The sequence below is a fragment of the Centrocercus urophasianus genome, unplaced genomic scaffold (genome assembly GCF_019232065.1).
Source record: "Centrocercus urophasianus isolate 14NV4802_14NV808 unplaced genomic scaffold, USGS_Curo_1.0 seq_32, whole genome shotgun sequence".
Classification (NCBI taxonomy): domain Eukaryota; kingdom Metazoa; phylum Chordata; class Aves; order Galliformes; family Phasianidae; genus Centrocercus; species Centrocercus urophasianus.
The window spans coordinates 4,969,278-4,996,361 of record NW_024884889.1 but is presented as its reverse complement, the minus strand read 5'-3'; the positions used below and the strand labels follow the sequence as shown (position 1 = coordinate 4,996,361).

Genomic DNA, 27,084 nt, shown 5'->3' with positions numbered 1-27,084 from the left:
CTGCTCCCTCTTATCTGCTGGCAAGGCCCAGAAGATGGGAACAAAGGAGTTTCTGCTGGGATCCCAGAGCAAGAAGCTGCCACTCCAAGGAGAGCTGACTCGACCACTTTGGATTTGAGCTGTCACTCCAAAGATGGCTGACTCGACCGCTTTGAAACCATTGAACAGGGGCCATCATCACCATGGTCATCGTAGTCGTCGTTCTCGTTGTCGTTCTCCTCGTCGTCATCAACAGAACAGCAATGCCCGAAGACCCACCACTACTGAAGATCAAAGACTGAACTATGAACCACACTGGATCCATGGTGCTGCCTATCGCCCTCTTGCTTCCTATACAGACTCCTTGCTTCTTCTTTTCTATCTTTTCTATTGCTCTCCTTCCTTCCCCAATACCCTAATTCATAATAGTGTCCATCCTCCCCTTCCCCATTTCCCTAATCATAGAATCATAGAAGATTTATTAAGAAGATCATAGAAGATTAATTAAGATTTGTAATAAACTGGTCAGACCAACATTTGAACAGTTGTTTCTTAAAGTCACGCTGGGTATATAGATAATAAAAGAACCTCCTCTCCATCCTATAAATTGGAACGAGACAGGACTGAACCCCTATTTGCTCATTCTGTCACACGAAGAGAGCTAACAAGAACATGGTCCAGTGTACGGGAACAGCTGAGTCAGGGCCTGAACCTCTGATGGATCACCTGAGGCGAGCCGTGAGTCAGCCAGAGGAGCACAGCTGAAGGCAATTCCTAGACCTGTTTAAGAGCTGGCTACCAGGAGGGAAGGATCTTTTCTGGAGATCTGCTCTGCTGGTGTTCTGTGAGTGAGCCCAGGATAGGGGTAAGCCTTCTGTTTATTCTCTTTTGTTATCATAGTCTGCTTTGCCTCACTCTCTTGTTTGTCTTGTGATTATAGCATCCTAATATTCTTTGATTACACAGTTCAGCTTTCAAATTTTAGTTTTGGAAAAGGGGTGAAAGAATTGAGAAATTCCTCACAGTGTTTTTCCTGTAATTAGCAGAATTTTTCTTCATGAAAATGGCTTAAAAATTATATGCTTCAAACTAAACATGGGAGATATTAGAGTTTTGATTAGTTCCTCAACTTCCTCAAGTTAACACAGGGTACAAAAATTCTGAAGGATACACAAGCAACCAAATAATTAAGAATTGAACAAGTCTGAGGAACAGGACAGCTCCTGTTGCAGTCATACTGTGAGAAAGGATTCTGGCCAAATTACAGGTCATATATAAGGAAATAAATCATAAAGCCAGTTGAATGAAGTTCCTTAAGTGAAAAAAATATACAGGTATCGATTACGTGTTAAAAACTAATTCAATTTATGCAGTGGGTACTCTCAAAGTAGAAGAAATTTCAGAGAATATACATATATGAAAAGCTCATTGTTGTTCTGTTCATTGCCACTCCAGAACGAAATTAATCTTCATGGTGTAAAAAGAGACAACCTGAAGTGTTCCCTACACAAGAAAGCAAGCACGGACAAGCACAGAAACACACAGACAAAGCTATACTTCAATGATACGTACCAATACAGAATATCACCACTGCTTCTGACCTTCACAAAAGAGGAGTCGATACCAAATACTCATTCTACAGCACTTTTTATCTTCCTAGCTTAAAAAAAAAAAAACAAAAAAAAAAACACCCACGACAGAGAACTGACAGCTTACACAGTAGTTGAATACTGCACACATGCTCCCAGTCACATGATGAAAAACATTAAGGCTATTGACTTGAAGTATTCAAAACTAGCTCATCTCCTCTCTGAAGTGTCCTAACCCCTAAGGCTATGGCTACCCACAGTAGCCAAAGAGTTTCCACCACCTGGCAGAAGCACATGATCCAGCTTGCTGAAAGGGACTGATGCTTTCACATTCACCAAATTACTTAAATAAATACTGTTTGGTTGCTTTCAAACCAAAATGGCTGAACTAGCTGAAAACTCGGATTTAAACCTTATCTCATTTACTCATACATGAGAAAAATCTCCACTGTCACAAAGAGAAGTTTTTTGCATTACTGTGCATGCTGCACAGTAATAAGCAGTGAAATCAGTGGTTAAGTCTTTCAGTGCTTGGGTTTTGTGTTTTTTTTTTTGTTTTTGTTTTTTTTTTTTAAAGAAAAAATAGAAGATAATCCTTTTGTACAAACCTAAACTAAATGCAAAAGCAAATGTAACTTGAAAGCTTAAGCTTCACAGGCAAGCACCGATCCTTAGTTGAGTCGCGATCAAGAAATGGCCCTTGGTTGCCACTTGAGATACAAGCTTAAAATGCAACTAAGATGTGGGATTAGTTTTTAAACTAATGGTTCAGTACCTACAGCTATAAATACTCTGCCCAGGAAAGAAAAGAGGGACTCCTTTTGGATTCTTCTTGTGATCACATTGAGATGAACAGCAAAACTCAGTCCCTTTTTCAAGGACAGGAGCTGTGAGTGCAGGTGCCATTGTAGACAACACGTTTTATCTGTTTAGTCTTCAGCCATCACATCTGTTTGATGAAAAAGGACCAGCAACAGTATGCAATCTTCTCTTTATTGCTTTTATAGCATTTTGTTCCTTTTGAACATGACCTTATATTGCAAGGATCTGAGAGGCACAGGGAAAGAAAACCGAGCTGAGCTTTTACACAGCTACCTGAAGTTCTATCATTTATACCACCTTCATCTTTGCAGAGAAATGGCCGGACAGCCTTCAGCTATGTGCTCAGACTCACCAGTTCAGGATCTCATCTGAACTGACGGCCTTCCAGATAATTTTGCTTGAGTTCAATGCATTCATATCTGTATGATCTGAAAGCAGTCAAGGAAGTAAAAGAAAACTTGATAGAAAGCAAGTAAGAGGCCATCACAGTAAAGAGGCTCTAGGAGCCAAGACACACAACCATCAGTGCTGACCCCAGCAGACAGAGAATCGCACGGGAAGTATTCAATCTTGACAGGCAATATTACAGATGAGGTTTATGAGAGTGGAATCAGAAAAAGCAAGGTGAGGAAGGACTGAAGAGATGTGCAACCAATAGCAGGACCCAGCTGACAGCTGCCCTTCCTGGCTCCAACAGAAGCCACCTGCTTTTTGTCAACACAGCGTTCTAAGAAGCTTGTGATACTAATCTCTGATATTTTAGTATCATAGATTATCAGTTGCTTGTTTCTTTCTTTCTTTCTCCTTTTTGAAATCCGAATGCACAGGCTAACGACAGGAGATATATCCATTAAATAATAATAAAAAAAATAATAATCAAGAAAAAGGAAAAAGAAAGAAGCAGCAAATCCCCAGAGGCACTGACACCACCAGAAGTGAAGCATGCTCTACATCAAGCATATTAACAGATCTGAATGCAAACCAAGTTCCTCTCATGGAATATCTTCTCTCCAGGTGCAAAGCTGAACTGTGAAGTACAGCTTCTAAAATTATACCTGTTTTGTCAGGTCCTACACATGGATGACAGGTTTCCAGCAGGAGGGCCTAAAGTGAAGTTATTATGTTAAATAGAGGTATCAAGTTGAAAGCAAAGATTGTCAGTTATCTTAGGAGAAGAAAAAAAACAAGTGGTTCCTTGAGAGCTTTTGAATTTTGGAAATTACAATGAAAAAAAAAAATTCAGCAAGACATAAAATGGCATCCAATACAAGACAAGTTTAGATGTGGTGAGAAGGGATGTAGTCAGTGGGGCTATATTGGTGGTAGGTGGATGGTTGGACTGGATGATCTTAAGAGCTCATTTCCAACCTTGGTGTTTGTATGCTTCTATGAACTAAGAATGAGTGTTTGGAAGTGCATGGGGAACTACATTTTTTTTTTTCCCCCAACATGCACACAGGAGACAAACTAATAATAGAAACCTCATGGGAAATGCTGTAGTAGATCAAGAACTACAGACAAATCAGCAAAACCCAACAAATTTGGCAGAGAACGCTAATTGGAGACAGGAGTGGAAGGAGCTCTAAGAGAACTATCATTTAGGAGAAGGAGAACTTGGATTTTAATTGGCAGGATGACAAAATACTGCGTCAGCTCAGGAGCTGCATCTGTAATTTAAATGCAGTATTGAAGAGAAATTGTATTTTTACTATTTGGACTTGGAAATGTTTCTTCACTAGACTGTGCTGTGGTACAAACAATCAAAATGCATATTTGAGTACTTAACTTCTAGAAAAAATTATGAGAAACAAGAAAAAAAAAACCTAACCACAACAGTGCACAGTCTAATTCCATAGCTGGAAAGCCTAAGCAAAATGCACAACAAATTAAAAGGTAAACATCTAGAAAGTTCAAGAGGAAATAGTTGATTGGACTCCAGAAGTCATTAAAAAGTCTAACCTTCTATGAAGTTACACATTCTCTTCTTTCAATTCATTTCCATAAGCATGTATTGAAGATTATTTGCTACATGATATAAACAAATGTGGATGCTACAGCTGAAAACATTTACAACTGCCCTAATGGCTTTGTTTAGAATCGTTTTTATTATGCATGAAGCCCAGAAAACACGTCAATTCCATTGTCCCTGACAATAGCAACAGCTGTTATTGAGCCATTAAATACAAACATTATCTTCAAGCTGTATGCCAATTTCTGAGTTTTCACCTTTTTAAAGCAGAATACGCTCCACAAAACAGCATTATTTTTACAACCTGCATAAATCTCTCTGTTGAAATGAATTTAAATGTGTTGGGGTTTTTTTTCCTAATCATTCTCTGATGATTTTACAAAGGTTTCCAATGTTTAGAAACAGGACTCGAGTTAAATAGCTATGAAAGTTTGTAATGTATATTCTAATATTCAGAAGTTACTGAAGCCTGGAATAGGAAGAAGCACAAAACACTGCACACACCTCATTATTCACAAGCACAGGTAAAGAGCTGGCCTGGCACCAGCAGCTTCAGAAGCTGGCCAACACAGAAGCTGTGTTTTCACATTGTAAAGGAAAGATTGCTGCAGGGAGCTCAGCTACACAGCACAGTGGTGTAAAACTCAGGTGTGAGTTGGGGGAAAAAGAACAAGCAGGGTGTAAAAGCAGACTTGTGCACTCAATCACTGCTGCTGCTGACCCTGTGCAGGCTGCTACAGCTGCCAATGAGGTGACTAAGCAAGGAGTTGAGAAACACACAGCCCAGAGTCTGAGAGCTATGAAACTATTCAAACAACTTCAACAGTAGAACTTAAATTATCTTTTTTTTTCTTTTAATTACGAGCAGGTTACAAATATTCGTACTACCAAATAAGTCTCTAGCCTGATCTGCATACCTGATCTGCACAGGAGCACCTACCCACATGCATATGAAGCCACAAAAATGAGGTGAGAGAAAAAAAAAATGTGAACGTTCCTAGAATGCCCTTTGGCAACATTTGCCAATTTGGAACAGCAGTCCCAGCTTTTGTGCCTACATTCAAATAGCACAACTCTGTTATCCAAATATCAATGTAAGGTACACACAGTCACGGAATTGTAGGGGATGGAAGGGGCCTCCAGAGAGCATTGAGTCCAACGCCCCTGCACTGCAGGCTCTCCACAACAGGCTGTACAAGTAGGCATCCATGAGTGTCTTGAATATCTCCAGAGAAGGAGACTCTAAAACCCACTTGGGCAGCATGTTCCAGTGCTCCATCACCATGAAGAAGTTCTCCTGTGCATTGGTGAGCAACTTCCTATGCTCCAAGTTATGGCTATTTCCCCTGTGCTGTCCCCACAAACTGCTGAAAAGAGGTTGGCAATGCCCCTTTGTCTCCCACACTTAAGATATTTACAAAAATGAATAAGATCCCCTCTGGGTCTTCTTTTCACAAGGCTGAACAGACCCAGTTCACTCAGCCTTTCCTCATAAAGGAGATGCTCCAACCCTTTATCATCTTAGTCGCCTTCCACTAAAAACAAGATCCATCTTTTTTGTACTGGGGAGCTCAGAGCTGGGTACAGTACTCCAGATGAGGTCTGACCAGGGCAGAATACAGGGGGAGGATCATGACCTGCTGGCTACCCTCCTTTTAATGCATCCCAGTACATCACTGGCCTTCTGGGCCACAAGGAAACACTGCTGGCTCATGGCCAACCTGTTCTCTACCCCAAGCCCTTTTCTGCCAGAGCTCCTTTCCAGCAGGTCATCCCCCAAACCACACTGACACTCACTGTTATTCCTTCCCAGGTGCAAGACTCTATGTTTTTTTTTTGTTAAATCTCATCTAGTTTCATACAGCCCAGCTCTTCAGCCTGCACAGGCCCTGCTAAATGGCAGCACAGCCTTCTAGCATCAGCCAGCACAGCATCAGCCACTCTTCCCAGCTTTATATTGTTGGTGTACGTGCTGAAGATGGACACTATCCCCTTGTCAAGGTTGCCGATAAAGATGTTAACCAAAGCTGGACCCAGCACCAACCCCTGGGCAACACCACTAGTCACAGATCTCCAATCAGACTGTTCCTCCTGATATCCACCCTAAATCTTCTCTCCCTCAACTTAAAACCATTTCCCCTTGTTCTGTAGTTATCTACCCTTTCAAAGAGTTGCTTCCCCTCCTGTTTGTAGGCTGCCTTTAGGTACTGAAAGGCTGCAATGAGGTCACCCCACAGCCTTCTTCATAGGTGAGGTGCTCGAGTCCCCTGATCATCTTATTGTGGCTCTCCTCTGGAACCTCTCCAACAGCTCCCTGTCTTTCTTGTATTGGGGGCTCTATACAAACAGTAAACAGAAGGAAACAAAAACCACTTTTTATTTTCCTTGCCACAATACACATCATATTTTCCAAAGCATTGCAGGCAGATGCAAAGTCATTTTGTTTCAAGCTTTGAGATCCAGGCCAGCTGCAGTTTTCTCGAAGCAGAAATACCCTCCTGACAGCCCATAATACTGAGCTGCAAGTGTAGGTCTGTCTGCTAATCAAAGAAACATCAAATTGAAAGTAGTTTACCAGTCTAAGACTTTTACCTTAGAAGTAAATGATAGTGCCAGTTGACAGTTTTCCCCAAGGAAAGCTTGTACTATGTTTTACATTACAGTACACCGAAGTTTCTTAAAACAGACCAATAATGGGTACTGATAAGCATCTACTCTCAAATCTGCCGTGCCAACACGTTTTGCCATTCAAGTAACTGCTCTAGCAGAGAAGCATTTATGTTGCCACGGGATACAGAACATAAGACACATCACGGGTCTACCAAGAAGAGAGAACTGAACAAGAAGCAACACACCGCTGGCTCCCGCTGTCATGGCCTCGATTTACCTCGGTTATCGCTTGAAAGTGTGACACAGCACATTTATTACCCCACACAGAACACGTCCCCACCACCGGCACGACTTCGTGCAAGGACTTGGGCAGTTACGTGACGACGGGCACGCGGTTCTTCTACTTCGCTTCAGGATCACCCGGGCGGGGTATCCGCAGGGCACCCCTCCCTTCCCTCTCCACAGGTAACCGGCAGAGCCCGCGCCGGCTCCCGGCTCCTCGCAGCACCGAGACGGGGAGAAACGCCGCTCAGCCTCTCGCTCGGCCCTCACTCGGCCGCAACCGCCATCTCGGCCACGCCGCAAGGGAGCACCCGGCGCTCCCTCCTATCACGTCGCGCTGCCAGAAGGCCCGGCCCTACCTGCTCCTCGGGGAGGCGCTGGCGCATCCTCCCGCGGCGGCGAGGCGGGGTGGCGGAAAGGCCACTCACGGCGCCCCGGCCCCCGGCCCCCGGCCCGACGATCGCTCCGCGGCCCGCAGCCCCGCCCCCGCAGCCTGGGGGCGGGGCTTCCTGCCTCCCTCACGCACGTCGGGATCAGCGGGACGGTCCGCGCTGCGGTCTCGGCCCCAACTTCCGGTTCCCGCCTCCAGCAGGGGGGCGTGACTTCCGGGAGGCCGCCTGAAGGAGAGGCCGGTGAGGGAGGCGGTCCTGGTTCGGCTGGGTTGGAGTGGGGTTAGCGGAAGGGTTGAAGGCAGTAGTGCAGGTACACGTAGAGGAGCTGGCTCGCTCGCTCAGAGCTGCGCTATGGGACGTGCTCGTGATAGGAAAGGCTGAGACTAGCCGTCCCGGGCGTGCTTTGCGGCCCGATGAGGCGGCCGCCTTCTGCGTGTCCGTGGTGACGCCAGGACTTGTTGCACAGAGCTTGACCGGCCAACGCCCTGACAGCGCAGATGGACCTTCGCTCTCCCTTCGCTCTCAGTTCTCATAAGATGACATTGGTGTTCATAGTGATGTTTTCTTAGATGTCCAGTTTCACTCTGAAATCTCCTTTCTGTGCTTAAAGAGAAAAAGAAGCATCCCCAAGCTGTAAGGCCTGTTATTTTGCTTGTTTTCTTTCCCAGTAATTGTCCTTAGGATAGGACAAGAGGAAATGGTTTTAAATTGAAGGAGCGAAGATTTAGGTTGGATGTCAGGGGGAAGTTCTTTACTCAGATAGCGGAGAGGTGCTGAAACAGCTGCCCAGAGAGGCTGAGGATGCCCCATCCATTCCTGGAGGTGTTCAAGGCCAGGTTGGATGGGGCCCTGGGCAGCCTGGGCTGGTATTAAATGTGGAGGTTGGTGGCCCTGCATGGGGCAGGGGGGTGGGAGCTTGAAGACCCTTGAGGTCCTGGCCATTCTGTGATCCTTAGTTCTGTTTTTCCTCACTTCCAGTTTTACAGTAAAGTTTATGTAAGGTCTTTTGATTGTTGGATGGTTTAATTTGGTTTTCTTTTTAACTATACTAATCAAGCTTTTGCCTTTTAGTGTGTTTCTGTGGTATGATTCCATCTTCCTGAGACCTTGGCGCACTCTGTGTGAGTACCTTCCAAAATACTGGGTTTAATGCTTTTTAAGATTTGACGTGTATTAATTTCCACCCCTACCATAGTTCTGCCAAGTAGAGCTTAATGGAGGATTGTTAACTAGATGCTATAGCACTCTACAGTCTCTTCTTATTAGCTGAATCAGAAGTTGCAGCGCTAACTGCTTGCTTCATTTCAAGGACTGTTTTTTAATGCTGTCTTTCATCTCAATAGATGCAAGATTGAAGTGGTTCTGGCAATGCAGCCCTTTTTCTACACCACTTGAGTAAACTATGAAAATAGAATTGAGATTAAGATAGGATAATGTACAGCGAAGTTACGAAGCGTATAAGCGTAGTTGAAGAGACAAAGGGATTGACACTTGAATGTACAAAGAAAGGGTTGGAGATTCATGATCTTTGAGGTCCCCTCCAACTCATTCTATGATTCTATGACCTCTTATGCTGGAAGACTGACTAATTACAGCAACTAAATCTCTTTTGTGTTTTTTTGCCTAGTGCTTGAGTAAGGATGCCTTAAGAAGAAAACTATGGATAAATATATTAAAGTGCAAAAAATTGGAGAAGGATCCTTTGGGAAAGCCTTTCTTGTGAAAGATAAAGAAAATAGCCAGCAGTATGTTATTAAAGAAATTAACATCTCGAAGGTGAGTGATGTTGTTAATTACTGATCTACTGTTTTTATATTCCTGTTTTGAAAAATCGTTATTTCCTTTTGAAGATGTCAAATAAAGAGAGAGAAGAATCAAGGAGAGAAGTTGCTGTACTGGCCAACATGAAACATCCAAATATTGTCCTTTATAGGGAGTCATTTGAAGGTAAGATTAATAAAGTAGAGCCCAAGTTGATAGTGACTGTGTACTGCATATGAGGTATAAGTCAATGTTTTCTCTCTGTAACTGTTTTTTCATTCTTGTATGTCTTCATTTTTTTTTTCTGTTTATAGTTTCTTGCAGTTGCCAGGTTGCAACAGTTAAATATTGAGTACGTATTCCTGTCGCTTCTTCAGGTGATTCTGTTTTGGTTGATGCTTAAATGAAAGGTGTGTGGGCACTGCTGAGTCAGGCCTGAACCTCTGATGGATCACCTGAGGTGAGCCGTGAGTCAGCCAGAGGAGCACAGCTGAAGGCAATTCAGCTGTGCTGCAGGAAGGGGTGGAGCCTGGCTGCACCCCTCCTAGCCCTATTGAAGGGCTGGCTAGCAGTGGGGAAGGATCTCTTCTGGAGATCTGCTCTGCTGGTGTTTTGTGAGTGAGCCTAGGATAGGGGTAAGCCTTCTATTTATTCTCTTGTGTTATCATAGTCTGCTTTGCCTAACTCTTGTTTATTTTGTGATTGTAACATCCTAATATTCTTTCATTATACAAAAGAATTGTGCTTTTTTTTTTTGTTTTCTTGAGGATAAATTTCCTTGAACACTTGTGCGTGCCTTATCGGATGCATGTGTGTTAGAAAAGCACATGGTCTGAAGTTGGATACTGATGAACTGGCACAAGTGGTGTTAACTCATTAGCTCACTCTCTAGTCAATAGCAGTTATAATCATATCATAACTTTCATGGGTAGAAGAATAGTGGTGATTACTTCATAAGCTGTAAAGGAAGGAGAAATTTAATTCTACCTTATTTTCACAGTGACTGTTGTGGGGAATAAGCAGAACAGGTAAAAGATTGTGAGAGCTTATCGTTTAGAGTGATAATCCTGTTTTTTAAGAAGCCCTGAATATTATTTGAAATGCTGCTTAAGTGCACTGCTCTGGTATCCTTTTGTTCCTTCCAGCTGATTTTAAAAAGCCTTTTGATCTTGGGGTTTTAATTTTTTTCTGGTCATTAGGTGAGAATCATGTCATAAAGAGCAAAACCAAAGTCTTCTGATTTATAGATCTGTATTTCTCTGTTCTGTATATTAGAGGCCTGCTCTTTAGGACTGATTTTATTAGATTGTCTTTGCTTTTTACGAGGTAGGTTGTGTAGTGTGTAGTTCACTGTAGTTAATATTGCTTCTTTCTTGCTGAAGCACGTTGACTTGGAATGTTAATTTGGTTTCTGAAACGGATCTGTTTCAACACCGGGTCTGCAAGGAATCCAAACTCGTAGGATCGTCTGTAAAAATAAGTCACATCAGAAATCTTAACAGAGATACAAACATCTGTAAGCTTAAAATTCCCACTTCAGTGTTTTAAGTCTGAATTTTCGAGGCGTTCTGTGGGAGACTTACGTGACTCTACTTGGAGTTTAATAGTTATTACTACTTAATGAATTTTCTTTTGAGCAGCACGTGATGCATACATTCTTCTCTAAATGGTATCTGATCTGTGAGTAGTGCAGGTCTTGAGTTTTAGTGACATATTTGAGTTCATATTCATGAAATACTAAGATTTTCATTGATGTGCTGTAACTTGCAATGTGTTCCTGCCTTGCAATTGGTTCAGTAGTAGGTGGGAAAGATTGCTTTGGGAACACAGCCATAGCTTTTTATCAGATTATTATATTACTATTAGATGTATTATATGTGTTAAACTCTCATAGTGACAACTTGCATGGGATTTTTAAAAGTTTCATGCGAAACTGGGACTTTGCCTGTTTTCATCATCACTGCCAGCTGAAAGTTGTATTACTGGACTTCAATCTCTGAAATCACATTCCTGTCTGTGTGATGAGAGCTGGTGTTTGCCAGTTCATGCAAGTCATACCTTATCCAGGTAAAGCTGCTGAAAGAGTTAGGAAGATGGAGGCAATTAACTGAATTGAATTTGCAGTTCTCTGTTTTCAGGGCAGAGTTTCTTTTGGGATGTTTGCATCAGCAAACAGGTTTGAGAATTGTCTTATCATAGTCATAAGGTGACATCTTTAATTTCATTGTAAATCAGAATGTATTGTAAGTAGAAAAAAATGTATTTTTTTATTATGAGAGTTGCAGGAAAAAGACAAACCTTTACAGTGAAAGTTGCATTAAAGATGGGTAGTTTACCTTTTCCTTTGCTTGTAATACTTAGTTTTATTTTGCAGAAAATGGTTGTCTGTACATAGTGATGGATTACTGTGAAGGAGGAGATCTCTTTAAAAAAATAAATGCCCAGAAAGGAGTCTTATTCTCTGAGGATCAGGTAATCAGCAAATTGCTGCCGTAGTGTTTTGATGCGTGATTTCTTTTCTGCATTAGTTCTAACTTTGGCTCAGATTGGTGGGTACTGTTTCTTAACCTATTCAGAAAGTTTCCAAACTGTGCTGGTTGTTGCCTTGGCCATGGCATTGTTTTTTATGTAGCTTTTAAACCTGCAAGATATTATAGCATAGGATTTTTGTTCTTTAATACTGAGCTCAATTTGTAAAAATTTGTCATTAGTTTATAAAGTGATGTAATAATGTAAGTTGACATTGTAAAACAGCATAATCTAGCAGTACAAGGGCTGCCTAATTCCAAAGTATTTTTTCAGTATTGGAAGTACACCAGCAGACTTTCTTTCTTCATCACACATGTTAAGAAGTCACTCGTACAGTAACACAGAAGATATAAACGCGCAGATCGGTTTCAACTAGGTGAAAATAGATCATGTGGGATTCAGGTTATTGGTTGTGTTTGATGTCTCCTTGCTTACAGGTTATTTGTTTTTTATTTCTTGCTCTGTGTTTTATTATCTGCAGCCAGTACGAACACCTCAAACTCAGTTTACCTCTGGTTGGAAAGGCTTGTAAGTGTTAGGTCTAGATCTGCTGGTGCAATTTAGAGTAGGGTAATCATGAAACTTCTTAGGTGTAAGTTGTAGAACTTTTCATTTGCTGCTTTGGACTCACAAGAAGAATTCAAAATGGGAAAGTAGAAAAAAGTACCTTAGATTATACTGTGATTTTTTGTGCTTGTAAGTTGGGTACATGAAAGCACTGTTCACATGAAAAAAATTCTGCTGCTAGACCCTTTGTGTGTTATGATGTTAACAGATTACCAGAAAATGTGAAGGTTAATGCTTTGTTTATTTGTTGCTTTTTCTCAGTGAAATCTGGTTTGTACTGTTTTTAAGGTAAAATGCATAAAACATGCTTGCACTGATTAGAGCAAAAGTAGAATCTTTAAGATGCAAGTTCCTCGTTCGGAGCATTTTTTGCCATTATAGTTTGTGTTGTATGCATTTTGATTGCTGTACTATATGTAATCAAGTAATAGTTTGAGGCTTAGCATCTAACTTGGCTACCACGCGTTTCTATATGATGGTGCCAGTACTGCTAAGGCCTTAATGGTAGTGTGACATAAATGGAAACGGGCTCGTGGGTAAAAAGGGTAGAAAAGAGGGTAAAAATCGTATAGAACTGATCTGATAATGTCTTCAGTAATACGACAGGAGAAACTTGTAGATAAATGAAGTTGCTGATGTTACCTTTTCTCTTTTGTACGTAGATTCTGGATTGGTTTGTACAAATCTGTTTAGCACTGAAACATATACATGACAGAAAGATCTTACATCGCGACATCAAGTCGCAGGTACGTAGGCAGTCTTACTTGAAAACTGAATTCACTTCCTAAGCGATTACATCTGGATCTTGGTGGTGGAAGTTGGCAAGTAATTGAAAATAATCTTTTTACACAATGTAAAATTATTTTAGTACTGGCAATGCTTTTTTTTTTTTTCTTCAGAATTGTACAGAGGTGGTTTAAATGGTATTTTTACTAACAGAAAAGAAGCTATTTCAGTGTTACTGGCGTAGACTTCTTCTATCTCCACAATTAATTGTATTTTAGACTGTACAGCAGTGTTTTCTATAGTTATGGTAAAACAGGAGGAGAACTGGAGTTTTACAGTCACTAATGCCAGGGACTTCAGTGTAATTGAATGGTAGAAAACATTATTTTTAAAACATGCTGAGAACAAAGTGTGCAATTGTACGAATGTTCTGATTAACAGACTTCTTAAAATTTCTATGCCAAGAACATATTTTTAACCAAAGATGGAACAATACAGCTGGGAGATTTTGGAATCGCCAGAGTTCTGAACAGGTAATTCATTTTTTAATGCTGATTTCTCTGAGATCACCTAAATTGCTTTGGTTTAGGATAATGTAATCGGTGCGTTTCACGTGAGTTAATGCTCACCCTTACTTTTTCCTTAGCACTGTGGAACTGGCTCGCACTTGCATAGGAACACCGTACTATCTATCTCCTGAAATATGCCAGAACAGGCCTTACAACAATAAAAGGTACTAATATTTACTTAATATTTGTGCTAAGGAGAAGAGAGTCCTTTAGAAATACAGAGCTCTTCTATTCGTATGATGATGATAGTTCATCTCTCACCTGAAAAGACAGCCTCACCTGCCTCAGGCAGGACCTTAGTAGATTTGTGTGATGCGAAGCAGCATGATGTGGAGATGACTTCACTTAGTGCTTTGGCTTCTAAATCTAAGCTGACATCTTTATTATGACTCTGCTTTTGCCTGTGTACACATTGCTGTCTTAATTTATGAATGTGAAACCACGTTAAGAAAGAAATATGAAGGCAGTAATTGGATTGCTTTTAAGCACGTGCATGAGTAGTAATCTTTCAGGTAGTTTGCTTCTACATTTATTACCTTGGCAAGTAGGTCCTGTATGGTAACGCTATCCCTAATGTAATGCAAGTGTTCAGTATCTGCTTAGTCTTACTCTACATTAAGCTTTTAAAATAGGTTCATTTTTGTTACTGTTTGCTAAAAAGATAAAAATGATTATATTCCCTTGTCTGTTCGTTTCTTTTACATGGGATTTTTTGTCCAGTTGTATTCAAAATAAATTCTGCAGTCCCCTAGTGTGGGTAATGTAACCCACGCGTCAAAGAGTTTGTTTAGTTGAATCTAGGATTTGTATTTGCCATGTAGAGTAGTGGGTTGCTTTTTCTAAATTTCCAAGATCTCAAGTAAATATGTACATTTAAAGAAAATAGACCTTTATCCAGAGTTGGTCTGGTTTCTCTGATCTCAGTGGTGCAAATGAAAAAGTATAAAATCTGAAGTAGAAAAAAAACCTTGTCTGTTTTTTCAGGCTGGGCTCGGTTTGGATTGCTAATTTTTGGTTGGTTGGTTGATGAGGTTTTGTGCTTTGAGGAATAGAGGATGTATATTCACGGGAGGCTGTGATTTATTCAAAATATCCCATTTCCTTTTCAAAGGTTAAGTGTTGATAATTATTTGGCAGTGTTAATCCCACAACAAACTCAAGGTTGTGTTCTTTTTGTTCTAGTGATATCTGGGCCCTTGGTTGTGTTCTCTATGAAATGTGCACGCTTAAGCACGCAGTGAGTAGAAACTTCTTGCTTCTTTGAAAGGTTTCCTGCTGTTTTGCAGCTGTATTTCTGTTGATTCAGGGCTTTCATGGTGACCATTTAAAATTACCTTCAGCATCTTAGTTTCCTTTTCCTATACTTGCAAACAGTTGCTGCGTTTTGATTCCTGCCGATCTCTTGTATTGTTTTGGTTTGTGTTTTTTTCCTGCTTGTAAGGTAGATATTCAGTGAGGTTGAGGTATCTGAGAAGATGTTGGGTGTGTTAACAAGCAGTGCTTTTTTCTTTCCGAAGGCTTGATATTTTCATTGTAACTGAGAAGGCCTAAATTTAAACTGCCAGCTTTTGTGTAGGTGGATTTGTATGCTTCCATTTGGAACACTCATAGTTTTTAGAAAGAAACTCTGGAGAAGTAGCTTTTTTTTTTAATTTTGATTGTTTATTGATCATGATGGGAAGGAAAAAAAAATTAAAATAAACCAAGTGAACAAAAAGAAATAACTATTTTTATGGAAAGAAGTAAGATTATAATGTGTCACTTTGAGGGGGAAAATAAAGGTTAGGGCATAACGGTAACATGAAAGCTTTTGCAATTGATTGTTACGTAGTCTTTTCTGAGGCAGCAGTGTTGATGGAGAAGTTGCTTCTCTGAGGGTTGACAGCAATTTGTTTTCTGTAAGCTGGGTGATCCATGCTGTTTTCTTTTAACTGTTCTAAGGCGTTGAAATGGTGCGTGCTGCCTGCTGAGCTCAGGCTAGTCTAAACATTCCTTTGGATTTCACACTGAATGACTGTGAATGCTTTACATTCTTCCATGTGAAATGCTCTTCTGAAGAGAGCTGAAGATGGGAAGGTTCAGGAGATGAGAGAACATGGAGCAGATACAGTTAGACCACTATATTTATACTTAACTGCGTATCACTATTAATCTACATCTGGGGGACAATAAATATTTGCTTGTGAAGTATATATAAATATGGTATGAAATAGCTGTAGTGCAGTACATTAATGTAAAAGTGGTGTACTTGGCAACAAATTATTTGCAACTGTTGATGAAAACTGTTGATGACCTTGGAAACTGACTTGGATGTGCCCAGGCAGAAGAAGCTGTGGGCTTTTTTGTTTGACTGCTTCTTCTTTGTTATTTCCCCTCACCTCTTATGCAGCTTTACATGTAGGCAAGCAGTAATGTGTTGTAACTGTCTGGTTTTCTTACATGATGCAGTTTGAAGCTGGTAACATGAAGAACTTGGTACTGAAGATCATCTCTGGATCTTTTCCTCCGGTTTCTATGCATTATTCCTATGACCTACGTAATCTACTGTCACAGTTATTTAAAAGGAATCCTAGGGATAGACCATCAGTAAACTCCATATTGGAGAAAAACTTCATAGCCAAACGGGTTGAAAAATTTCTCACACCACAGGTATGGAGTTGGTTTTAATTAAATTTGGCTAAGACATCTTAGGACTATTCTTTATTCCAGTGTCAGTATAGAGTATGAGAAGGTGGAATAATGGTATTTCCTGAAGCTTTTAAGTGAAATTTTTCACTTGAGAGAAAAAAGAGTTGTTACTATGAATAACAAAAAAATAAAATGAACACAATCTCAACTTACTGAAGTACTTGGAGGCTTCAAACAACTTTAAGTTGACATTATCTTAAGAGTATTATTTTGTGTGTCTTGGTATACGGGGAAGAATTTTGCATCAGATGTCCATTTGATTATATGTGCACCTCTCTCATGAAGTGGCATTGTCAATATCTCCAGCATCAAATCTTTATTATCATTTCTTCAATCCTTTTGTTGTTTGCAATTTGGAATGGCCTGCAAGCTTGTTTTGTGAGATATTGTTAAGTAAACATGTTGTTTGAATTTCTTATATATGTAACATAGAAGAAATTATTCAGTATTTTGTTTTGCATCTATTGATGTATTTTGACAAATATTTGAGCTATTTAAATGTGAATCTAATGAAAAGAGATGAAGAACAACGAGCACTGATGTACGAGGTAAGTACAGGAAGAGAAAGGACATGGAGAGAATTGATGCAAAAGAAGACCTCATAAAATAAAAATCTGACGGAGTCATTGTAACATAAAGAAGTTTTGCTAGAAGGCCGTATGTAATTGGAATTCCATTTGTATGATGATAGTTCATACTAAAGTTCCAGTGAAAGGCCAGAGTCAGAAGTCTTCACAGCACACTTGTAAAAATAGTAGAAAATCTGTCTTTTAAAAAATTAAAGGCTTGATCAGACTCACAGCAGCTAGAACGAAACTTCTGTTTGTGATTAGTTGGAACAGTATAACTGGTGATAGACTGCTACCTGATAATGTCAGTATTTTCTTACATTGAATCCAAATATTTGCACACAGTTTTGACGACTGAATCACTGATGTGCTCAGATTTAAAAGATCTTTTAAGACAGAGAAAGAAATGACCAAGAAATGGCTCTTAGTAAATGTGTTGCTAACTGGTGTATACATGTGCTGTTGTCCTCTGCTTTCCCTGGTCTGAGCTGAAGAGATCCTTTGTGGTTCTGTCACCTGCAAAACACTACAGCTGTTGCTGAAATGCTGCTCTTAACTGCTGGAAAAATCAGTCTTCCATGTTTATAGAAGTTCTTTCTTAATTTTCATAGTCACGAGTCTGCTACCTGTGACAGAGCAGGCACGCATTTCATACACAGCTTTCATATTGCTTATTCTGAACCTTCCTCCTTGTCCTTGGTTGAATTCTATGCTTTTTATATTGGCATTATCATTTCTGCTCTTTTTGTGTTTCTTTGCATAATCCCATGTAGTATTCTAGACCTCTGTTACACTGCATGACATCTTTTTACAGGCTGAAGAGCTAACTTATTCTTTGTACTGAAGATTTTGTATGCTGTTAATTATTCTTACTACTCTTCTTAGAAACTTTTCCATCTCTTCTACTTGATTTTTGAGATAAGGGATTCAGAACTCCATGCAGTATTCAAGATGATGTGTGAGGATAATCTATTTATGTTTAAATGTTTTGTCTATAGTCAATGTATTTATTTCGGTAAGGCTGTTTTCTAAAGCTTCTTTATGATAACCTTTTGTGTGTGACTGAACCCCATGTATGTTATTCCCAGATAAGCTACGTATATATGTATCTCATGTATGTCTTCCCATCTTGGAAAGCATAGAGAAGCTAAAATTTGCAGACGTTTGACTGTGCTTTGACACAGGCTGTCTGAGAGAGTGAAGTGAAATATGAGAACTGTACCATAATCTAGAACAGACTGTTCATAAAACTCACGGTGATGAACACTTCAACTTCATTCTAGTTTCTTAGTTAGGTCATTGTTTGGGTAACATGCAACCTGAAAACCAGACTAAGTAGTTAATTAAAATGATTTTTTCTAGTATTTTTATTTTCAATTAACGATTCATTTTGCTTGGAGAAAAGAGGGCTCCAGGGAGACCTGATAGCAACCTTTCGATATTTAAAAGGATGCTAGAAGAAGGAAGAGGACAGACTCTTTATCAGGATCTGTTGTGATAAATCAAGGGTGAATGGAAAGGGGAGTTTTAGACTTGGATATTAGGAAGAGATTTTTTTACAACACAAGTCATGAGGCACTGGCACAGGTTGCCAGAGCAGTGGTGGAAGCCCCATCCCTGGAGACCTTCAGGATCAGGCTGGATCAGGTTCTGAGCACCTGATGTAGCTGTAGGTATCACTGTTCATTGCAGGGGGGACCAGCTGGTGTTCAAGGGTCTCTTCCATATCAGATGATTCTATGCTTCTGCACCGAAAATGTTTGAAAGTAACAAATCCAACTTCATTCCAATGCTAGTGATGGTACAGTGAATACATAGTTTAGTAATGAACTTACTGTTCACATATGGTTTTAGTGAATAGTAATAGATAGAAATTTAACTGGAAGAGGTATACAGAATTTGTAGAAAATGAGTTCTTTCTAGCTTTGAGCATAAATATTCTTGGCTAACAGTTGAACTCTTATTTTTTTTTAGCTTATTGCAGAAGAATTCAGTCACAGAACGTTTCACAAGTTTGGACAGCACGCTGCGCCAGGTAAGTGTGTATGTATGAAATGCTTTAACTTAAGAATCCAGCAAGATAATTTGCCTATGTATGTTCTCGTGTTGGTTTTGGTGTGTTCTTGTAACTGATTGTAGAAATTTTGTGCAGAGAAAAGACAGGGAAGCAGTCTAGTATGTTATTTTCTTTTTGTTTTCCTCAGTGGGGAGCTGGATGTTCACAGGGAACAAACCATGGTGATGCAGTCCTTGAGCTTTTGTAACATTGTAGGTTTCCTTTTTCCTCTTGGACTATGTTGTGCTTCTAAAATTTAAGACAGTGGGAACTGCAGATAGTAGAAACATGTTGTTATTGTACTTTTTTTTTGGCCTTATTACTGACACCCGGGTAATGAGAAATCCCAGACCTTATTATAAGTGGGAGGCTTTGAGGTTTTTTTGGGGACTCCAAGGTTACACCCCGACTTCAGCCCAGAGCCAGAGATTTTTTGCTATTGGTGGCATATTAGATTGCGGCTTACTTTCTCACAACAGTCTTGTCATGTTTTCCTACAGCAGTTAGTTTACACTTTTTTACTTAGATTTCTGTTTCTTTTACTTTCTTGAAATTATTTGATAGTATGTTTAGGTCCTTTATTGCTGTTCTCCTAGTTCTGGAGTTATGAGAACCCTCCTAACCATAGAATCAAATTCATAAGATGTAATTGGCTTATTTTCAGGATCTTATCAAGAGAAATGATATGCCTAGAGGTCACTGAAAGTGCAGTTGTTTTAAAACTCATCTTGTGCTGAGCTGAGTTTTGCTGGGTGCAGTGCAGTGCCTCTTGATTATGTTGGCAAAACTGTTCCCTCTGTTCATAGCAACTGGGTTAAAACAAAAAAAAGAAATCTAGCAGCTTGAGTACGTTTCAGTTCTCCAGTGGTGAAAGTGAAAAGCTCAGGAATTGTGTTCTGCTGTTTGTTATTAAACATATTAATTAGAAGAGCTGTTTTGGATACCTGGATGTATTTCATTTATACAAGCAGCTCACCTGAACGAAATGTTAGTTTATCTGTTCTCCTCTGAATCTGCTGTTCCAGTACGTAGGGAAAGGGATGTACAGTGTACTGACTGGCCTGGACATAGCTGTAAAACAGTCTCTTCTTGTTAAGCTAAAAGACCAGCTCAAGGACAAATCTCGGCTTCAATTGCACCAGCTCAGAAAATTACCAAACCTGCTGCAAAATACGGAGTGCCTTTAGCGATGAAGAAGTGTTATGACGCACCCAAAAAGCATCATGAGAAAAAGTCATTGATTAAACTTAGGCAGGTAACTAAGTTACTTGAATTGAACTATTTTGCAAATGCTTGTATTTGAATTGTATGAGAATGTTATGTGTTACTTTTCAAAATGTCACTTAGATGAACAAAGCATCTAGAGAGGAAATAGTATTCTAAGTGCTTGTCTTGCACTGTTACTGATTTTTTTTTTTCTTTTGTTCATTTTGGAGGCTGCTACTTTAGGCTTGCTTTCTAATTCCACGAGTGAGTTAGGTCTGCTTTGCATACGTAGTCAGCTTCTCTGATGTTGACCGGTTTTGGAAATGCTGGTAGCTGGTTAGGTAGACCAACAGCATTGGTGCAGCATAAGAATCCTGGCATATTTCTGCATTGTTCGAGAACTATCTCCCATTTTCAAACTTAAGTAGGCTTACAGGTAACTTTCTAAAGCTTTGTCAACCAGAGAGATTATGTAGTTGGAAAAGGGTTTGCCAGACTTAATTCCGTGAGCTAATGAAAAATGGGTTTTTATACAGTACTGCTGATGTTGTTTTTTCCAGTCATCTTTCTCCACACTCCCTATTATGTGAAACTGTCTATGTGTATTCCTTAATTACTGAATGACTGGCAGATGCTTCATGATACAACCAGTTAGGCACATTACAAGCAACTAGTAACCAGGGAGCTCCCACATCAGCATTTTCTACTCTAAGCCTGCAACATAATTCAAATTGTCTTCTGAACAAGTGATTTGCTTGTTTGTTTCATTCTCCTCTTAGCATTTTGGGAAATATAACACTGAGATTACTGTCTACAGAATTTGGTGTCGTATCTGATAGATGGACAGAAAATGAGCCACGAGATAGTGTTTCCCTAATCTTCCTGTAACCTCTGAATCTTTTGAACTTGTACCAGTGATCCCCACAGGCTTTATTTGTTTATGATGTGCAGCTGGAAAAAGAGAGCAAGAGTAAGCAAACACAAAAACTTGTATCCTCATGATGTCATGATGCTTTTTCCTATTTAAAGCCTGGTTGTGCAATCACATGCTATTCTGTTGCTGTTTATAATCAGTTTCACCAACCAGCGCTGAAGCAACTTGTACAGTGACTGAAAGTCCTTGTTATGGCAGGGTGAAGACTGAGGAAAAAATCTTGTACTGCAACTTTAAGATAATCCTTTGTGTGGAGTGTACGTAGTAGCAAGGGGTAAGATACAGGCTAGAGATAATGGCTACAGCATAATACAAGTTTTATCCTCTTGGTTGTTGTTCCAGGCTAGCTATGCAGGTCACACGTGGATTTCAAATAGAACATGCAGCTTCATTGTTTGTTTAGTGTTATTACATGAATGCACAGTAGTTGAATTTGGAATTGCGTAGAAGCCTTTTAGAGACTTAAATCAGTTGTTTGAGATACTTGAAAAGTACTAATCTGATATAAATTTAGGTTGTCAAAAGAAAATCTTATAAAGCAAACAGTGTTCTTGTCGAGTTAGGAAAAAGAGGCTTATTATGTATAACTGTTGTGTTGGATAGTGTGGCATTGTTCCCATCTTCTTGTGGGTAACAAGACAAAGCCTAAGGATAACCTAATAAATTTGTTATTCAAATAAGAGACAATCTTAATATCTTAGGACCGTCGAAGACGATGAAAATATTATAATGTTTCTGCCAGAGAAGGAAATTTGAGTCGAGGAGATCTGAAGTTATTATCTTCAGCCTTCAAGATGGAGCTCTTTGCAGTGGGTGAACAAGTATGCTAGTATTTACAATCTCCCAACTAATGAATTATTTTAAACCCAGTTTTGCACATGCCAAGATGCGGGTTTAGGATTTTTCTAGTTTTTCTGTTGTTCTAGCATTGTCTATCCTAATTTTAAGTTTCACCTTTTATCTAGGCCTATCCAACTCCAAAGAAGAAAATTATTCCAGGAGAAGAAAGGAGGAAAATGTTTGAGGTATCATGAAATCTCACGCTAATTTTCAACCTAAGCAAAAGCTGAGTCCAAAACTTAAGAATTTGGACTTTGAAGAATGACAGAATGAAACTTCGAACCTTTCCTCCTTATCTTTTTTTCCCAGTCATTATCTAGCAGTGTTTTTTGTCTTCTTGGACATAACCAGCAAGTGGAATACTAACCAATCTTGATAGATGCTTTGCAGAACAATGGCTGAGTAATAAATACTAAATTATATGCTTATTTTTCAGGAACCTTCAAAAAAGAAAAGGTTAGAATTGCCTGAAAAAGAAAAACGCCAGAGAGATCAGGTAGACAAGATACTTGGGACGCCCTTTTAATTTTTTCTTTAAACACCCATAGTAATTCTAGTGACATGTGTTGTGTTGCCTAGGAGATGGCAGTAGTTCAGTTTCCCAGTTACTAAATATGTTTAATCCTTATGCATTGCAGATCAGTTTACTGAAGGCAGAGGAAGTAAGAAGACTGGAAAAAGAAAGGGTAAAATATGTTTAAAATACGTTAATAGCGAATCTTAATGTTTTACTTAAAGGGATTCCTTGAATTATGTTTTCCTTTATTGTTTTTTTCCTTCAGATGGAACGAATAAACAGAGCCAGGGAACAAGGATGGAGGAATGTGCTTGGTTCAGGTGGAAGTGGTGAAGTTAAGGTTGGCAGCAGATGCAGAAATGTGACGTAGCTTGCTCCTCCCACCTTTGGTTATCTGGCATGATCTTTTCAGAAAGAACTGCTCTTGGATTCAACTCTTGAAGTTGCTCTCTGTTAAACTAGTGGTAATTTAAGAGAGAAGTCTGTGTAACTGACTTCCTGGCCTTTTCGAGATCATGTGCGATTTTCATTTTTAATACTTAATGATTTCTGAATCTTTTTCTGCCAGTAATGATTTTCATGCATCACTTTCTTTTTTTTTTTCCCCACTCTTGCTTTCGCTGCTTTTTCTGAATAAATGCATGATGAGCTTCTTTCATATTCCAGTTTGTTCTTGAAACTTTTTGTTGAAATATCTTTCTAGGTTCTCATATTATTATAATGGATTTTTTCCCCAGTATTGAAAACATGTTTTAAGCTTTTGTTTTTAGTTAGCAACATAATTGACGGTTCCGTTATCTGTGTTATGTTGTCTATGATAGGTGAGAAAATTTGAGTAAGCATATCTTTTTCTCAAAGCTGTGAGCCCCTTAGTTTTTTCATTTTTATGGAGTTAAGTTATATAATTTCATGCTATTTTTGTGACAATTTCTTAGTCTGTATATCTCTTGCTTCCATGGAAACATAACTGTTCTGGAAAGTAGCATGATGAAGGTATTAGAAGACAGGACTCTTGGACTTTACTTTCATCAGACAATTGGCAGTGAAGAAATTCAAATACTGCCACGTCAAGTAAACCAAGATAATTGATTTACATCAAGTATGATGTGAATCTATCTGACGACATGAAGTGGGTTTAAATGCAGCCATTAGTTATGGTGCTGGTGAATCCTTCAAAGATATTGGTCTTAAATGTGTTTAGCTCAGTTTTTATAAAGGAACTCTGGCTGAACACTACAGTCAAAATGAGAGGAGGTTTTGTATGAGGAAATAGCAAGGAAATGGAATTGCGCCACCAGGCTTCAGTAGCTGCTTATCATAACTATAGTTCAAGATAGTTGAACCCCATTTTGCTTCATGCCACGCATTGTATAAATAAGCTTATATATAGAAGCAAGCATAAAAATATCAGTTTCAAAACTACCAGGCTCTGGTTTAATTGGAAACTGAGAAAAGTTGTTTGTTTTTCACATCTCTCTGTCCTTCTCTCCGTCAGAATGGTGTTGGCAGTCATCCATGCAAGGCCTCCATTACAACACGATGCATAAGCATCATGATATTTGGTTTGGAGATTGATATGTTCCTGAAAATGACCGTGCCTTAGATTAGATTGGAGAGTGTTATTGCAAGGGCCTTAGACATAAGAAATACAAAACATTCATCACTGTCTTCCAGTGTTCTTGGTCATGTACAGAAATTGAAGTTCAGTGGCTGTGTATATTTTCACAAAGTACCGCTGTGAAATATCAAAGCAAACATATTGTGTGTATATATGTGTGTATATATATATATATATACGTACACATAACTGTTTGAAATATGTTCTTCAGGTTAGTTTTACACAGCCCTTAACGCAGGCCACTAAGTTACCATCACTCAGGGTTTTCATGTTCTGTCAGAGTAGTTCTGATTTGTTTTCTTTCTTTCTCCTGCACATAAGCAGTGCAGTCAGTGACTCACTGATGATGCTGTTAGTTTAGAATATCGGTATTCAAGCATTCTGAGACTGCAAGCCACACAGTCCCTGATGAAGGCGTAACAAGGTCTGCACTGCATTATTTTTCCTCCTGTTGTTTTTTTTTTTTTTTTTTTTTTTGGAGTGACACCTGTTTTTGAGAGAAAGTAGGGAAAGAGACGTCAAGGACTTGGCTTTGGATTCTAGCAGGGACTGCAACTGTTCTGCACCTGGTTGATGAATGCCTGCTTCTGAACAGTTTGCCTAGAGATTGATCTTAATATTTCTTCAAATGATCTTTTTGAAAATACACATAGTAATTATAGGTGAAACCCTGAACAGTGTCTAAGGCAAGGCTTTGCATTTTATTTGTAGAATTGGCTGTCTTTTGTAACAAATCACTGTTATCTAGAGGAACAGCATACCGGCATACTTACTTGAATGCCTAGATTGATCTGTTTGCTTTTTATCATATGGGTTACAGGGAACCACTGATGTTTGACAAACTGAAACTCGGAGTGTGAATAAAATTCTGTTATCAAATACGGGCTGATGCAGATCTTCTGCGTGAACCATCCTAAAACTGTCACATCTGCACTGTCTTATTTGAAATGTGAAATAATTTGGAACACTTAAAGTATTGAGCATGCTGTAGGTTCACTACCGTGGGCTGCCTGATTGACCAATTAGCCACGTGTGAAGAGAACATTTTTGTGCATGGCAACCTTACCTTTGTTTTGTCCGTTTCATGCTTTCTGTATCTATTCTTGACTATTACTATACACAGCTGCTTACAACATTTTCTTGACTGTTATTTTGACATGATGGTTCTCCAGGAATTCCAGGTCTTTGAAGATGACAGAGATCATTTTCATAAGGCTCTAATCTGTGGTAAATGTTTGCCTGGTCTGAGCTTCACTAGGGAAGCCTCTCAATTTTGGTGATGCAGTGAAGTTATAGATAGCTGAAAATGAGGAGTCTGAGATAAATTTATTACTGTCCTTCAGCAACCTTAGAGACATGCTTTACCATTTGTGGCATTAGTAAAATATGGATGCTTGGATAGCTATCTTTCATTAATACTGCAGTTAGTACTCTATCACTTCTAACTTTCTGCACAGAAACTTATTTTTTTTGTTGTCGAACATCTGCTATTTCCAGTTATGCTTCAGCAGGTTCTTCACTGTTAACTTGCTAAATATGTAGTAGATGTCTCATGTATAATAGCCTAGAGAGAGAGAATACTGTGTTATTTTGGAGAACTAGGTGAAAAGTAAGTTTTCATTTTCAATTTATCCGTCGTGTAGTAGATTAAAATAGGTGAATGCCAAAATTAAACTAGGACCGATTGAGAATGATTGCAAAGCATATTAATACTTTTACTGTGCTGGAGTGGAGAAAAACTGAAAGGGCTTGTTAAAACAGTACTTGAGATTTTCAGCCTACCTCTTCTGATTTTCAGGCACCGTATTATGGCGGTGGAGGTGGTGTTGGTCCTTTTCCTGCCTCTTTGAGAGGACAGTATGAGCACTATCACGCTATTTTTGACCAGTTGCAAAAGGAAACCTTCAAAGTAACTAAAGAGAGGCAAGCCAAATGGAGGGCGGAAGTACAAGGCCAAGAAGCTGCTGAGAGGTATGGCTACCTTCCATGTGATATTGCATGTGGTCTGCTTCAGATGAAAGTAATGAAAGTTACTGTACATATTTATCTACAGAGGAATTCCACCTGGAGTACGTCCAGGAGTTCCTAAGGGGCCTGCAGGTCATCACCATTTACCTGATGCTGATGCAATTAGGAAAAAAGTGAAAAGGTTGAAGGAGGTGTCTAAACAAGCCAGTGCAAACAGGTTGGGCTACAATAATCCGTAAATCTGTCCCTACGTGTTAGAATTTTGTTCTATCTTGTTCCATTTAGTAGTTGGGCATGTCTCAGAATCATCTTTATCCATTGGTAGCGTGCTGTCTGTTTGTGTGTTGGTCCCTCACAGACCACAGTACTTTCGACACCAATGGAAACCTTGGCTCTCCCAGTAGGGGGAAAAAAAATGATTACCAGTTACCTAAGCTAGATTTAAGCTAAGAGGACTGGCTTAATGCAGTTACAGTCTAGGTAAAACAGCCTTCTTGGCTTTTTTCTAGTTCTGATTTCTGTGTTACGTGCCAAGATGCTTCCTTGTCTTGTCATGTCATTCTGGCTGCCTTTTTTCCATCTGAGCATTTTTATTTTATTTAAGAGTACGTAGAAAGTTCTCGGCACTTCTAGCTTATGTGTATTGACCAGTGGAAAAATGTTTGGGGTTTTCTTCATCAGGAGATGTGAGTGCTAGATGTTAAAATGATACACAATTTATGATTTCTGTGGTACTTACTCTTTGCAGTAACCAGGAAGTGAGTGTGTACTGTATGTATTAAAAAAAAAAAAAGGCACATCTACATCTTTCAGGTTAATTGATAACCTCTTTCAGATACAGGTGCTCTTTCATGTCTTTGTTTGTTTTCCAAAACTGTTATTGTCCTCTAAAT

At 39.4% G+C, this 27,084-nt stretch overlaps 2 protein-coding genes across 10 annotated transcripts in view; one reads left to right on the top strand and one right to left on the bottom strand.

Annotated features, from left to right (window-relative positions):
• Positions 1-7,693, bottom strand: part of CLCN3 (chloride voltage-gated channel 3) — a 49,184-nt gene extending 41,491 nt beyond the window's left edge. For both annotated transcript variants that reach the window (XM_042829706.1, XM_042829708.1), the window contains exon 1: positions 7,611-7,693. The gene's annotated coding sequence lies outside the window, so the exon portion shown is untranslated. The remainder of the gene's footprint in view (positions 1-7,610) is intronic.
• Positions 7,694-7,825: 132 nt separating this feature from the next.
• Positions 7,826-27,084, top strand: part of NEK1 (NIMA related kinase 1) — a 42,285-nt gene continuing 23,026 nt past the window's right edge. For 2 of the 8 annotated variants that reach the window (XM_042829703.1, XM_042829698.1), the window contains exons 1-18: positions 7,827-7,883; positions 8,715-8,764; positions 9,271-9,419; positions 9,494-9,590; positions 11,779-11,876; positions 13,163-13,246; positions 13,692-13,759; positions 13,873-13,959; positions 14,978-15,032; positions 16,244-16,444; positions 19,027-19,087; positions 20,206-20,363; positions 22,214-22,273; positions 22,525-22,584; positions 22,727-22,774; positions 22,871-22,945; positions 26,022-26,194; positions 26,277-26,408. In XM_042829703.1, the coding sequence (XP_042685637.1) occupies positions 9,303-9,419; positions 9,494-9,590; positions 11,779-11,876; positions 13,163-13,246; positions 13,692-13,759; positions 13,873-13,959; positions 14,978-15,032; positions 16,244-16,444; positions 19,027-19,087; positions 20,206-20,363; positions 22,214-22,273; positions 22,525-22,584; positions 22,727-22,774; positions 22,871-22,945; positions 26,022-26,194; positions 26,277-26,408 (1,574 nt within the window). In that variant the 5' untranslated portion in view covers positions 7,827-7,883; positions 8,715-8,764; positions 9,271-9,302. Of the gene's footprint in view, positions 7,884-7,917; positions 7,954-8,188; positions 8,277-8,714; positions 8,765-9,270; positions 9,420-9,493; positions 9,591-11,778; positions 11,877-13,162; positions 13,247-13,691; positions 13,760-13,872; positions 13,960-14,977; positions 15,033-16,243; positions 16,445-19,026; positions 19,088-20,205; positions 20,364-22,213; positions 22,274-22,524; positions 22,585-22,726; positions 22,775-22,870; positions 22,946-26,021; positions 26,195-26,276; positions 26,409-27,084 lie in introns of those variants that run through there. The other 6 variants (XM_042829705.1, XM_042829704.1, XM_042829701.1 and 3 more) reach the window with 5 other exon arrangements.